We start from the raw sequence: 15,477 nt of genomic DNA, 5'->3' as shown, positions 1-15,477 counted from the left end.
AAAGTGCTATAGTTGTAGTACATAGAAGGGATTATGTCGATTAATGACATACAACCGCTATGACTCACATTAGTTTTCTTTACTTAATTGTGATTATTATGTAATTGTCAATTTAATGAAATTTTATAGCATAATCTTATTGTGCACATTATAGTCTTTATTAAACCATGAAAGGAGAATCATATGGGCCAAGTGGGAGAATGTAAAAATTATTGTGGCCCATATTATGTGATTTATTATATGGTTTAATAATTATTGAAATGCTATAAATGATTATTTGTTACGAGAAGGTATGACTCTAATAAAACGAAAGGGTATATCGCTTTGATGGCGCACCACTTTCAACGAACGTATATATAGAGTCCGGTCCTCTCTCCACCCACATACGAACAACACAAAACAGAAAGAACGTATTCTCTCCTCCATCAATTGAATACATTAAGATTTAGTGGGTTAAGGGAGAGAAATCGGATTTCTTCTTTTGGATCAAGTTCAAAGCGTAGCGCTATGGATAAAGGTATGTCTTCATCTATTTGTAAGAATCATGAAGATCAAAGATCCTTGATTTATTATGAATTTCTGCATCAAGTTTTATATGAATTATCTTACAGTAGAATGAAGGACTACGTATGGGCAAGTTGGGGCACGTTATTAATCACACTTTCACATCATCAGTCCGTATGATGACGAAATTGACCTGACCTCACTAGGGGTTAGAATATTATAAAGCTCGTTTTGGGGAGCGAATCAATTCAAAGGATGAAAACCCAATAAAGGCAAAGGCCGAGAAACACAGACGAATTCTTCACAGGAAATGGCTGCTGTTTACAGCAAGGAGCTCTTCTTGGGTTGGTATTTAATTACTCTCAAGCTCCGAGAAACTGTGGAATCTCGATTCCCCAAGAAATCAACCTATGTGGGCGAGATTGTCCCCGAAGATGAGCCCAGGCCTCCCAAGTCAGAGTGGGTCATTTCCATCGAAGAGAAGCTCAGCCAAGGTCGCCAGGACAACGTGCCAGACTCGTGGGCAAATCTCTCCATTCACCGGATCCCACGCTATCTCAAGCATGGTGAGGACAAGGACTGGGTCCCCCAGATCGTCTCTCTCGGGCCGTACCACCATGGTGGTGAACACCTCCACCGTATGGAACGGCACAAGTGGCGCTCCCTCCACCGCATTCTTGAGCGCTCCGGTCAAGGGATAGGCCTCTATCTAGACTCAGTGAAGAAGGTCGAGCGGAGAGCTCGCGCCTGCTACGAGGGAAGGATATCCATGAGCCGCGACGAGTTCGTGGAGATGATGGTTCTCGATGGGTGCTTTGTGATCGAGATGTTCCAGGGATTCGCCAAGGGGTTCGGGAAACTTGGCTACGCTTTCGATGACCCCGTCTTCTCAATGCAGGGATCGATACTCCAAATCCAGCGGGACATGATCATGCTCGAGAATCAGATCCCGCTCTTCATACTCAACCAGCTCCTCTGTCTCCAGTTCGGTGACCCCATCCAGGAGGAGCGTGTGGCCAAGCTAGCGCTCCAATTCTTCAGCCCTCTGATTGGGATCCCTCAGACTGGGGTCACCGGGGCCGCACGCAGATGGCTGACGGTCTACCCTCTTGACGAGGACCACAGCAAAAGATCCCGCTCCGTTGACAAGTACTACAGCCTAAGATTGAAATTCGACCCGTTACACGACCATGGCAAGGTCCATTGCCTTGAAGTGGTCCGGAGAAGCCTCCTGCACTTGGGCCCAAAGCGGCCCAAGACCAAGCGATGGCGGCAAAGCCGGGAACCGCTCACTTTCTGCTTGAGCGAGCTGCGGGAAGACGGGATCCAGATAAGGCCAAGAGAACTCCACAGTTGGGGTGACATCCAGTTCAAGAACGGGATCCTCGCAATCCCGCCCATTGAGATCCACGAAGGGACGAGGTCGCTCTTCCTTAACTTGATTGCCTTCGAGCAGTCTCAATACAATTGTAGCCACTACGTTACCTCGTACGTAATCTTCATGCACAATTTGATCAACTCCCCAGAGGACATCCTATACCTCCGCGACTGCCGGATCATCAAGCACTGCCTTATGAGTGACACTGAGGTGGCTGACCTCTTCCACCGGCTTTGCCAGGGGGTGGCCTTCGACCTAGAAGACAGTTATCTCAGGGACATATATGAAGATCTGGTGATGTACCACTCTGGATTATTTTACCTTTTTCGCAATCTTGCCATTTCCAATACATGCTATGGTATGATAAGATTCGGTCTCGCGTTCTTTTGGGGTATCTTGAAAGCCTTTCTCACCCGCAAGTGGAATGCTTGGGTAGCCATTCTCAAGAACAAGTACTTCGACAATCCCTGGTCAATAATTTCCGTAATTGCTGCTTTCGTTTTACTTGTGCTTACTTTTATACAGGCCTTCTATGCAGTTTATGCCTACTATAGGCCGCGTTTTTGATTTCTCATGCAATGTTAATTATCTAATACGTAAATGTCAAACTGGATTAATCAAATTATGTGGTGCAATATCTTTTGTTTTTTCTTTTATTCTTATTTTTATTTTATTTTTTGGCTACTCCCAATCCTCAGGTCAACCCTATATAAAGGACTAAAATTTCCCCTTCTCGCAATTAAAAAATCTTAAATTGTGCGTTCGGAGTTCGGAATGACTTTGCGCAGCGCCACTATTGCTTGGGAGCTAATCTCGGGTTGTGCCTTGATTGTATGGGAACTTTCTATGGTAGAAAGCCTACCGTAAACCATTGTAGCCCAACGATTAAAATTTGTCAATTCATTGACTCTTTTTGCTCTTTCGATGTCATCTCGACAGTAGAGTTGATGGTATGATGTAAACCTTTCATAACAAAAAGTAATGGATCATAATTAAAGTCAAAACATAGGAACATAGTTATCTCAAGGGCAGGGGACCTAAATGTTCAAAACAACAAACGACATTAGTGCAATAATGGTGAATTTAGATTTATCTAAAAATGAAATGTGTTGCCTCAATCGGTAATTTTCCCTCAAAAATGAGCTTGATGACCAAGTGGTGCCTTAAGAGATTCAAACCCCTGACCCAAAATTGAGAATAAACAATAATAACATCAACCTCAACTTTTCTTTTCTTTTTCCTTCTTTTAAAAAAGGCCTCAACATTCCCATTTTGTCGTAAATAATAATTAAGAAATTGACGATTAGATCAATCGAAAAATTAACTTCCTTCATTCGTGTGAACTAACTATTGATTTTATACTCAATTTATATCTCAATTGATGCTGATGAGTGATTGGTGATTCAAGGAACAGATGACGAACTTATTTTAAAAAAGAGTTAATAACAACACTTAACAGATTCAACACAAATTATTATTCTCTAATTCGTAGGGGTGGTCCATACGAGCTACTCTGCCTAATTGATGAAACTAACTTAAAAGTAATCAATAAAGATCAATGATACATATGAAGCTCTTTTTGAATTTAGGAAAATGCGGCCTTTCTAGAAGTCATTTTCTAGAAAAATAATAATATTGTCTGTGTTTAGCTAAAACTTGAAAGTGAACTAGAAGTTATTCTATATGAAAAATTCAATTTGACTTTTCTTTGTATAGTCCTTTTAACAAATTATTTATTTTCTTTTTTTTTTTTCTTTTTTAAAATCGAATTTTATTTATTTTATTATTTATTTTTTCTACTTTTTTATTTATTCATTTTTTTTTCTTTACCACCTTCTTCTTCTTTGGTCGGTTGTTGGTCACAAGAACAGCCGACGACCAGCCAAAGACAAGCTCGAGCTCGAGCTCACTGCTTGGCAAACTAGTGAGCCAAAGGCTCGCACTCGCCGATCGCCGAGCCAAAGGCTTGCGCTCATTGAGTTCACAAAGCTCGCTAATTTTGCTAGCGGCGAGCTCAAGGCCTCAAGCCTCGCTAGACCAATGAGCCAAAGGCTCGAGCTTGCCCAAGGCCGACAACCTCAAGGCTCGCTTAGGCCGGTCATCGGCCAACAATGATCAAGAAAGAAGGAAAAATCAAAAAGAAAGAAAGGAAAAAAAAAAAGAAAAAAAGAGAAAGAATATAAAATTCGAATTTTAAAAAAAAAAGAAAAAAGAAAGAAATGAAGGATGGAAAAAGTATGAGATAAGAGAAAATAAGTGAAGAAAATGCTTTCCCCTACTTGAAAAGTAAAAAATCTTTTCTCCTATTTTAGAAGACTTTTTTTCATTGATGGAAAATGTTTTCCTTGATCAATTTATTTTCAGTGAAATAAATATCGAAAAATTCGAAAACGATTTCACGAACGGATCATTGATGTTGGAAAAATCTCTCCTTTTGTCCAATTTCCTTATAAAGCAGCAATTCAATGATTAAAACGCAAGAATGGCAAAGGCAGAGAAACGCAGAAAAGTTCTTCACCAAAAATAGTTGCTGTTTGCAACAAAGAGCTCTTGAGTTGGTATTTAATCACTATCAAGCTCAGAGAAACTGTGGAATCTGAACTCCCCAAGAAATCAACCTCTAATGCATCCACAGAATTAATAGATCACCACCACCACCACCACCACCAAACAGCCTCAAGACCAACCGGTTCACCTATAGTAAAAACCATTTGAGGCTCTTTGGATCGTGGTCAAGAACAACTCGGGCGAAAACGTCTCCAATAATGAGCTGAGGCCGCCTAAGTCTGAATGGTCATCTCCATCGGATCCTGCACCATCTCAAGGATGGTGAGGACAAAGCCTACATCACCCCGATTGTCTCCCTTGGCTGGTACCACCACAGTAAGAAGTGTCTCTGCCAGAAGGATCGGCATAAGTGGTGCTGCCCCCACCACATCCTCAGGCACACTGGTCGTGAGAAAAGCCTCTATCTAGACTCAGTGAAGGAGTCAAGGAAAGAGCTTGCGCTTGCTACGAGGGGGATGATATCAATTGAGCAGCAACAAGCTCTTGAAGATGATGATTCTTGACCGGTGCTTTGTGATTGAGCAATTCCAAGGAGTCGCCGAGGGGTTCAAGGGACTAGGCTATCCTCGCATTGACCCTGTCTTCTTGATGCAGGAATCCATATGCACACGATCGAGCAGGACATGATCATGCTCGAGAGTCAGATCCCGCTTTTCATACTTGACCAGCTACTCAGCCTCCAGCTCAGCAACCCCAACCAGAAGAGGCTCGTGGCCAAGCTGGCACTCCGGTTCTTCAATCCTCTAATGCCGATGGATGAGCCTTTGACCAAGCTTTAGCCACAACAGGCTGGAGTCTCTCAGCTACGCCAGCCCCTTTGACCCGTTATCAGACTAGGGTGAGCTCCATTGCCTTGACGAGTTCTGGCAGAGTCTTCTCCGCTTGGGCCGAAGCTAGAGCCAAGGGCATGGATCAAAGCGACAGTCGCACTCCAACCAGGTCACCAACAAGAGGCAACAGCAGCTCATTTACTGTGTGACAGAGCTTCGGTATGCTGTGATCAAATTCAAAAAGAGGAAGATGGACAGGTTCTGGGACATTCAGTTCAAGGACACGATCCTCCAGATCCCACAGCTTCTGATCCACGATGGGATGAGGTCACTCTGCCTCAACTTGATAGCCTTTGACCATTCTCACTTCAATTGCAGCAACGACATCACCTCATACATAATCTTCATGGACAACTTGATCAACTTCCCCGAGGACCGTTGATCAGATAGATTTGTTCTCCCAATTCCTAAAAGCCTTGTGCCATTAGAACAAACCTCAAAGCCTCCTAACAACTCCACAAGCATCTTTAAAGCAGCTTTCTGGTGACCCCTCCCACCTTAAATAAGAACAAATCATGGCTGACGGTATATGTAATGCGAACCCATGAAAGGCAAGCAAGAGAGGTGAGCTGGCCAAGGCTGGCACTTTTATTGTCTACCCGAAAGCAAAAACAATCTTGGCTTCCAGCAGAAGGTCATCATCTAAAATCATGAGGATTTCGAAGCTAATTCATGTTCCAACAGTACGCCCTCTCGTAAATTGAATGGGAAAGGAGAGTTAATAAAGGACGAGGAGATAAACACAAAATAGGTAATCAAAAGGGAACTAAGAACTTCAGCTATATTAAAATGACAGCAGTTTAAAGGAAAAAAAAATGCCATGTCTAAAGAACAAATTGGGACTACCCCTTATTAAAGCTAAGACAGAAAAATTACAATTAATACACTCCTCACGAGAAGTTTCCATGATGGTTTTTGACTTTTTGTAGGCTTTCTAAAAGATCTCTTTAAGATAGGTGGAGTATCAGGCAACATGCCAAAATAGTTTCTGAGCCAATCTTTTGCTGTGAGAAAGCTCCATCAGCTGGCATGCCACCAAGGATAGACAAGCCTACTCAAGAACTATAGATAGATCATACCTGAATTATTTAATCCCTCGGAAGGCTCGAACTCTCAGTTGAAGATGCTCTCTTTCCATCATAGCGCTGATAAAGAAGAAAGTAGAGTCAAAAGGCAAAATTAGTATACAAAGCAAAAATTTGGAGAAGCAGACATGCAGAGGAATAAAAAAAAAAGAAAAAAAGGTTCAGCATACCCATTTGCCGAAAGAAATTGGGACATATTTGTACTTGACCATAAGCATTATCTGTCTCCTCATTGTAAGTGTAAGCAGCATGACCCAGTAGAAAGGAGTACTGGCCAGAAGACAGGTACATCAACCACGCTGAAGAACATCATTACGAAAGCAGTCTCAAATGCCCATGTGATTTGTAACCTTCCATTAAGAGACAAGAAGAACATGTTCAATAAGTAACCATCCAATCTAAGCAGGAAGTCATTTTTTATATCCAAAAGCTCTCATAGGAACCAATGTAATCATTGGATTGATATTTGAATCTTCAAAAGCATAAGCATTTGACCCTTCTGTATGACAATCTCAATTTAGTGCGAGACATTGATTGGTTTTGAATCAATTAAATGACAAGAATATTGTCAGTCAAAGATTGTTTAAGAAAAAGGCTATGCATCTGAAAGGACGTAAAAGAAGTAAACATATCATCACAGGGAGAGTCTGAGCTTCTCAATTCACTGCCATTAACTTTAAGTTATCAGTTTCAATCGTCCCGTATGAATAAACTCACGCATCTACGTGTAAATGGAAAGAAAGATCATATAGAGAAGCAGATCAAGAATGCTGTTATAGTAAAATCATATCAAAAGGGCATTTTTACATCACATAAAATCAGTCTCAAGTCAAGAACAAGCGACTGCTTTGCGATAACAAAATGCAAACACGAAACTGAGACAACATGATGCTTCCACACCATTCAACTTCTTCAGTCGCTAGATTTTGGATCTAGTCAGGAGACCTCGGGCACCTCTTTTTCACCCCAAGCCCAGCTAAAAGCATCACATTCTTAAAACTTAATAAACATCAATTTCACCGGTCTCTCACAAATTCGAAGTTATTCCACATCCTCCAAGAAATCCAAGTTGAAGGCTAAAATCATCATGCCAATTGAATCCTTCCACTTGAAGTCAGAGTACCCAGAAATCTTTCTCCTCCAAAATGCAGCAGATCAATTCCACAAAATCCAATCGATAGGAAATCGGAATGACCAATGCCAAAGTGCCCCTAAATCAACTCCCACGGAGAAAAACTAGGATCAGTCTTCAAATGAAAAGCATGACAAAACACTACCTAAACGTTAAAAACACAAATTTTACCAATCTCTCACAAATTCAATCTATACCGTCTGCCTCCCAATTTATCCAAACTTGAAGGCACAAATCGTCAACTCCCACGAGTCTTTCCACTCTCAAAATACCTCTAATTCAGAATACCGGGAACACAAATTCGATATTTCACCCCAGAAATGACGCAGATCAAATCCACCAAATCCAACTGATAGCTAAATGCAATTACCAATCGAAAATAATAATGCGAACCGATCCCAACCGTAAACCTACCGACACTTGAGCTCGGGAAGCCGGCGGACGAAGGGCCTGAACTCGTCGGAGCCTCGGGTGGGAAGGACGGGCCGCCGCCTTCGGCGAGTTCCTGGAGTTCCGGGTCGAGCTGAAGGGAGAGGAAGCCGATGAGCAGGTTCAGCATGTAGATGCCCAGCGCGGACGTCACTATGTAGAACGCCTTCACGACGGAAGCGCCGGACGAGGTAACGCGCACGCCACCGCCAGCATCGCGACACGAGCGGCAGCGACAGGTCCAGCAGGTGCTGGTACCGCTGCGAGATGGCGGACGTCCACCGCGACGCGGCGGTGGGAGTTGGTGGTGACTGGAATGATCAATTGATGGGCTCGGGCCGGGCCCTTAGAGATCGGGCCTAATTTTTTGCCCACGCTTGCCCAATATATAAGAATAAGTTTTGTGTACAGAATACTCGGGTCGGGCTTCATAACTAATTAGCCTTGTCCAATTAATCCAGAAGTGCCTTTCGAGTACAAGTGGCTTAGCTTGGGCTTGGGCTTGGGCGAGCCCATGGGCCACGAGCCTCATAATTAAGTCGTGGCAATTTTTAGATAATTCGCTATAAAATCCATATTGCCACACCCGACAGATTTGGGAGAATTGGAACGAGCTATTGCACCTCCCTTATTTATAAAGCTTAAATGCTATCTTGTCGCCTGTCGATCTACTTGAACCGTGACTTGGAAGAGTTGCGACATGAAGCGTTACAATCAGCTTCTATTTTCCTCTCTGTTCAAATTTTCAATTTTCTTTGTTTTTAAATTTGTTTGTAAAAAAAAATCGATTTCACAATCGATAGCCATTATAATTAATTATGGTGATTTTTAAATCAACTTTAAAAATCACGATGAAACCTTAAGGAGTTGATCTTAAAAATCACGGCTCGCCTTGATCTTCCCAAGGAGCGATAATTACAAACTAAAATATGAAAATTTTATCTCATTTGGAGGATAAGTTTGTAAAATACACTTTGAAATAAAATAAAAAAAAAAGGAAAAAAATTGAAAAGGGGAGGAAAAAAAGCGGGGGGTTCCCTTTCTATTCCAGCAGTGGCGCCAGAAAATGGGTTGCATCACTGTTTCAATCGACTCCATTCTTGCTTCTTCAACGCCTGCACTCATCCTCCAAAGCTCGTCAATCGACCGTTTCTTTATGTCCGTTCGGCGTTGTCGTCGTCTCTTCTCTGGTGTCTATTGCCTAACAGAAACATAGGCCGACCTCCTGCTACCGTCGTGGATTGCAACCCTGAGTTCAATAACTATGAGACGTCATCTGCTTTCGTAGACTGTGATGTGGAGCTCATTGGGCTTGCCTAAGGTATAATTAAGGGTGTACAAAATGAACCACTTGAACCATGAACCGTCTAGTGACCAGTTTCATTGGATCGGACTATACCAATGGTGTGATCTGGTTCATGGTCCGAGGATCAACCATTCTGGTACCCGATTCCTATTTTCAGGAACCGATCAACGGTGCATCAAACGTTTATCAATCCTGGAATTGAAAAATCAAATTCTTTAAATGCAGGTTACCCATAATTTAGGAACCTTTAGCACAATTTACCTAGTGATAAGTTTGCACTCCTCCATATTAGATTAGCAAGGAGAAACCGCCGAGACTCATCGATGATGTTACATTAAGTGAAGATCAAGAGCGCCGCCACGGCTACACACAAGATGAGATCAACTCTCGAACCAATCCCCAACTCATTGTCCTATACATTCACAAGAAATGACTTGGCTGAGTCAATCAACTCGGAGTAGACAGCCTCAACTAATTTGGTGGAGTCAATCAACTCGGAGTAGACAGCCTCAACTAATTTGGTGGAGTCGAAGACCTCAAGGAGGGTACTTGTGGAGAGTTTGAAGTCTAAAGGTGCATTTGGTTCGACATTCTCTCGAAAGCCTCTTAGAGAAATGCTTGGGTGTTTTGCCAACCCATCCCAAGGGACTTTGGGCCAAATGCTAGCCTTGGGAAATGACTAACATTGGGCCTTTAGCATTTGGTTAAATGCTGAAATTAAATTTCTTTCTTTCAAAATTACCATCACTAATTTTTTAATTTTCCAGTTTTATATCCATTACTATTTATCTTTTCTTGGGCAAGGGAGGCCAATAAGGGCGGTTGATGAGGGTTGATTGAGCAGGCAAAGGGTTGGCGAGAGGCTGGCGAGGTGCCAATGAAGTCCTGGGAGGGCCGCTTGGGTTGCGCGACCACAACGACGAGGGCTGAGGTCGCACGACCTAGGCAGCACCTGCTGATGCCAACCAGATCTCGCCAACGGCTTTAGTCCTTCGCCAAAGGGTTTTTATTTTTTTTATTTTTTTTTAAAAATTAGTCCTTCGCCAAAGCCTTTTGCAAAAATAAAATAAAATTGCTAAACACCATTTAGGACAAAGTTGTAAATGATTTTTTTTACCAAATGCAATTTGCATTTTCTTAATAAGCTTTAGATCAAAGGCATTTGCATTTTTCTAAGGCTCATTTGCAAAGCCGAACCAAACGTGCCCTAAGATGGAAGGTGTCAGAGTTTAGCAGAGCTGTGTGATACTTGCTAGCCTCAATGGAAAGGAGAAGGCCGGGGATGAGGGCGTGGAGACGGTGGTTTGGAACGGAAGGCGGAGATGGATTTTGAGGAGGAGCAGGAGGACAAAGGGTGCAGCAAAGGAGGCGGAGCTCATACTCGCGGAGGATTCCGAGGTCAGAATCGCACATGGTTGGGGTAGAAGCAGAAGAAGATTCTCAAGGTACACTCGGGACGTCGTTTTGTTTTATAATATCCCTTAAATTGCGCCGAAATTGTCTCCTTTGCCCTAGATCTCCGACGAGCATGAATGCTTCACGTGCCATTCCTACTTCCAAATAAAAGGCAATTGGGGAATTTTACTCAAAAACTTGGGCCCCACCCAACAGATTATTCCTTTCAAAATCAATCGGCTAGGGTTTGACCTTTCAAAATCAATCGGCCAGGGTTTGACGAACGAAATTGAGATGAATCAATAAGATTTCTGCCCTTGTGGAAAGAGCGTCATCACAAAAACCTTCCGAATAAACACAATTCCGACGAGACCGTTTCCTAGCATGCCCAGAAAGATACGAGGTGTTTGTGTATTATGTTTGTTTAGTATTTCAAATTCGACTTTCATTTCTTACTCCAATATCTAAAGCCATGTGCAGTCATGCATATGTTTCCTAATCTCTTGCAACAAAACTAATTTATTTCACTTTGTCCAATTACGCCACAAGGATTAAGCTAGAGATAGATTGGTTATCGTTTGCAGAAATTAAAACGATTGATCACTGTGCCTAAAATTCTAATTGTTCATGAGAATTTTAAATTTGTGGTTCAAGGCACAAGTCCTCTTACATTAATAAATCTTAAAACATGTCATATCTCTCTTGCATTTCCTAATTGATGATTCTATGATGGTTTTTGCAGACGAGGTGATTCTAGTCTCTATTAGCCTTAAACATTTACATACATTCGGTTGATTTTGAAAAGTTTTAAAGCATTCCATAAATTGTTGAGAAACATTGTCATAACTCTATAAAAATAAAGTTATTTTACTTATTTTGGGCAACAAATAATGCAATATCTATCAGAAAATATTTAAATTTTCTTATAATTATTCGAATTTTCCTTATTTATGTAGCATAATGAGATATAAAGAAGATAATGACAAAAATGACAAAAATCAGGAATTCAAATAAGAAAGTATTGGAAGATGGATATCAAATCAGGTAATTCTTAATTTTGTTCTCTAATTTTATCCGCAAGTGTTGGAAGATGGATACCAAATCAAAGATTGTTTGATTTACTCTGCAATTTTATGCAAAAAATAAGCAATTGCCTGGGGATAAGGGCCTTGGATTTATCCTAAAAATAGGAGAATATTGAGAGCCTGGAAGATAGGTTTTTATTTTTAGATCAATTTTCATTATTTTGGAGTTTTTTCAAATATTTTGAAAGAGAAAACAAAAGTGGTAACAAAATTCTTGTTTTTTTATTCAAGATGTTATGTATAATTTATATTTTTGCTTCTTCTATTATATTCTAATTTTCTTTTGTTAAGTTACGATGTGGCCTGACCATGATAATATAAATTTCATGATTTTTATGCGTGCAAATGATTTTATTCATAAGAGTTATATATTATTGTGCTTAATGTTTTTAAGTGATTGGCCATCACTTGAATGATCTAATACACATATTTAAGACCGAGAAATGATAATATACAATTTTTCTATATATATATATATATATATATATATATATATATAATCATGAATTAAATATGGATAGAGATATACTGCATTATTTATGTAACTTTCGGTGATAAGGCCATTTATAAGACTCATTGTAAGCGGGGAACATTAATTGATTTTAATGCACTTATGTTTATCTAAATTCACATAGAAGTATGGTGGATTAATAAACTGAGTATGTTTGTTATACCTAAAGATAAGATAGTAAATATATTAGGAAATTCTGCTATCACATGTTTAATATCGTTCTTATGCACATAACAATATGAAATTTATATATAGTAGTTATGATAAAATTGGATGCTCTAACATATTTATCTAATTAATTTATTACATTTAGTTTCCAAATTTTACTTTTAAGATTTTTAATTTTAATTTATTCTCAATTCTAATTTTTTCTCAATTTTACTATGATCTATTAGATAAATTTAAGAATTAATTTATTTTTAGTATTTAATTAATTTATTAATCATCAATCTCCATGAGACAATACTCTTTTTCATAATTATATAACTTGTTCGACACGCTCACTAACGTTTAGAATTTGACAAACACATTAATATTAGTATAAAGGAGATGACTTTATAAGTAAACTCCATCTTTTTCTTTTTTGGTGACATGCAACATACAAAATCATTAGGGTAAGTATAGTATAAGTGTCTATACTTTCGTATGGCACTCACTTGAGTGCCAAGATTTTTTTTTGCTCACTTGAGTACCACAAATTTGAAAAATAGATCATTTGAATGTCACTTTTGATTTGCCCCATCAGAAAAGCTGACATGGCCATCGGTTGTCTAACGTGGTTGCTGGATAATATTATTTTTTTGAATCTTTTCTTTTTATTTTTACTTTTCTTTTTCCTTTTTTTTCTTTAAGGTCAGCGAGGGTCACTTGCGACCCTTGCCAACTGCAACCATCCCACCCTTGGTAGTGAAGACCTTGCGCAAGGTCTCTGGGGTTGCTTTGGGCAACATCTAGCTCTAGGTGGCTGCAAGTGACGTTGCGGCCTTCCACAAGGCCCTGATGGCCTCGCCTAGGACCTTCATAGTGAGGATAAGGCGACCCTTGCCCAGATTTGGCTGCCCTCATTGTGAAGGCCTTAGGCGAGACCGTCGAGGCCTCGCCAATTGCTAGTGAGGCCGCAACGACCCTCGCATGCTTTGGGCAACGCTGATGAAGGTCCTCGCGGCCTTGCCTAGACTTGGCTGCCCTCATCGCGAAGGCCCTAGGTGAGGCCGTTAGGGCCTTGCAAACAGCTGGAGAGGCCGGGATGAGCCTCGCCTGCTCTGGTCAACATCAATGAGGGCCCTCGCAACCTTGCCCAAGGCCTTTGTGGCTAAGGGTGAGGTGACCCTCACCTAGATCTGGCCGCCCTCGCCGCGAAGGCTTTGGTGAGGCCATGGGGACCTCGTCGACCACTGGTGAGGCCGTGACAACCCTTGCTTGCTCTAGGTGATGTCAAATGTGGCTACCCAGCAGACGGTGAGGGCCCTCGGGGCATCGCCTAAGGCCTTTGCGGTTGAGAGCGAGGCTGTCACTAGTCATATTGATGACTATGAAAGAAAAGTAAGGACGCGGTTGGCGAGGGTCGCTAGTGACCCTCATCAGCCCTAAAGAAAAAAAAAATTCAAAAAAAGCAAAATACAGATGGAAATAAAAAAATTCAAAAAAATTAAAAATTAAAAAAAAAAAGTTCCACGTAGGATATTTTGCCGGAATTGGTACTCAAGTGATCGATTTTTCTCGAATATGATATTCAAATGAGCGAAAAAAAAATTAGCACTCAAGTGAGCGTCGTATGAAAATTTTGATACTGTTACTATTCTTAGGCCCAAAGTCATTGGTCTCAAAAATATGAACCTAATAAACAGTGCACAAGTTTAGAATAGCTGCAAGTCTAGCCCATATAACACATTAAAAAGTCGAAGGCCTCCTCCACTCTCCTCTCATGTAAGAGAGGCGACGTCCACATCTCGTCCAAGTCAATGGTGGGAGTACGACTCCATCAAACAAGCGAGTTAGGTCTTCAACTCCTTCTCCAACTCCACTTCCTCATCCCAATGCTTCTTCTTCATCGCCACCAGCTTGTCTTCATGCTCTTTCTCCAGCATCTCTCTTTTAGCCACAAATTCCTCCATTTCCTTTTCCTGAACCTGTAGGAACTCAGCAATTTTCTCCATCCCGAACCAAAACCGAATTATTGAGGGATGAAACAAAATGGAAACAGCACGGTAAAGCTTTTCAGTACCCCTCTCCTTATCTTCCGCACTTGAAGTATTAGCATTTGATTGCCTTAATCGCTCCCTCTTCTCCTTTTGTTCCCTCTCAAAGTCCTCTTCCTTCGCATTTAATTCATCATGTATGGCCTTCACTTGACTCTTGGAAGAACTGCTGCTGATTATCATCTGTTGCGAGCACATCGCACGAATTAGCGGACATGAAAATACAGCATGGGGGGAAGCAGGAATTCTTTAGTCTTACGGGATTAACATCATATGAAGAAATTCAAATATTCCATCAAACACAATGAGCATATATCAGGGACCAAATTCAGCCTTTCAAAAAATTTGAGCCTGAGAGTGATAATCCTGAGGATCGGCTTAAACTCCATAAACTTGAAAACTGCATTTGTTGTCCTTCCTCTTCCATAAATATTCACACAATTTTACATTCAAAGGAAAAAAATTCTATAACACTGAAATTTTATGGTTAGGTCACATTAGGTTTCAAGAGTGTCCTATAACTTTTTGCTCCCTCACATGTACTCACACTGACTTTTTATAAATAAAATTGTAAAGGGTGGCTTTGATTCCATAACTTAAATAGCTTCATACGCATTCTTTCAAGTTTTAATTGACAATAATGCCCATGAAAAAGACAGTGTTCTTCTGAAAACCCACACTCTCTCTCTTGATTATCAGAAGCACATTAGAATAAGAAGCTGCAAGCGCATCTTCTGAATCTCCATTTTGGACACTCACTTTCTTAGACATCCATGGAGTAGTCAAACTAAAAGGAATACTCTAATTAAACAACTTGATGGAACATCGAAACACTTCAAAATACCACTTCCCGACATGAAGATGCCTGGGTGACCCCAATGGCATGTGTATGGCACCATAAGAAACTCAATTTAACTCATTGCAAATCTGGACAGCAAGTATATCTATCATTTCCAATGTGTTTCAAGCTTCAAAATGTCACGATTTGAATAAAAACACAAGTTCCATGTAACATTCTGTTATATGAATGCATATGTATGATGGTCAAAATAACAT

General features: G+C 40.7%; 1 protein-coding gene across 1 annotated transcript; it reads left to right on the top strand.

Annotated features, from left to right (window-relative positions):
• The first annotated feature begins 814 nt into the window (after positions 1–814).
• LOC120288438 (UPF0481 protein At3g47200-like) lies at positions 815–2,449 on the top strand. The gene has a single exon (XM_039302420.1). It carries the CDS (start codon positions 815–817, stop codon positions 2,447–2,449), a length of 1,635 nt encoding a protein of 544 aa, XP_039158354.1.
• Positions 2,450–15,477: the final 13,028 nt, after the last annotated feature.

This window comes from Eucalyptus grandis, chromosome 9 (genome assembly GCF_016545825.1).
Source record: "Eucalyptus grandis isolate ANBG69807.140 chromosome 9, ASM1654582v1, whole genome shotgun sequence".
In the NCBI taxonomy this organism is placed as follows: domain Eukaryota; kingdom Viridiplantae; phylum Streptophyta; class Magnoliopsida; order Myrtales; family Myrtaceae; genus Eucalyptus; species Eucalyptus grandis.
The sequence above is the reverse complement of the archived record's forward strand: the minus strand, read 5'-3'. Positions and strand labels throughout refer to the sequence as shown.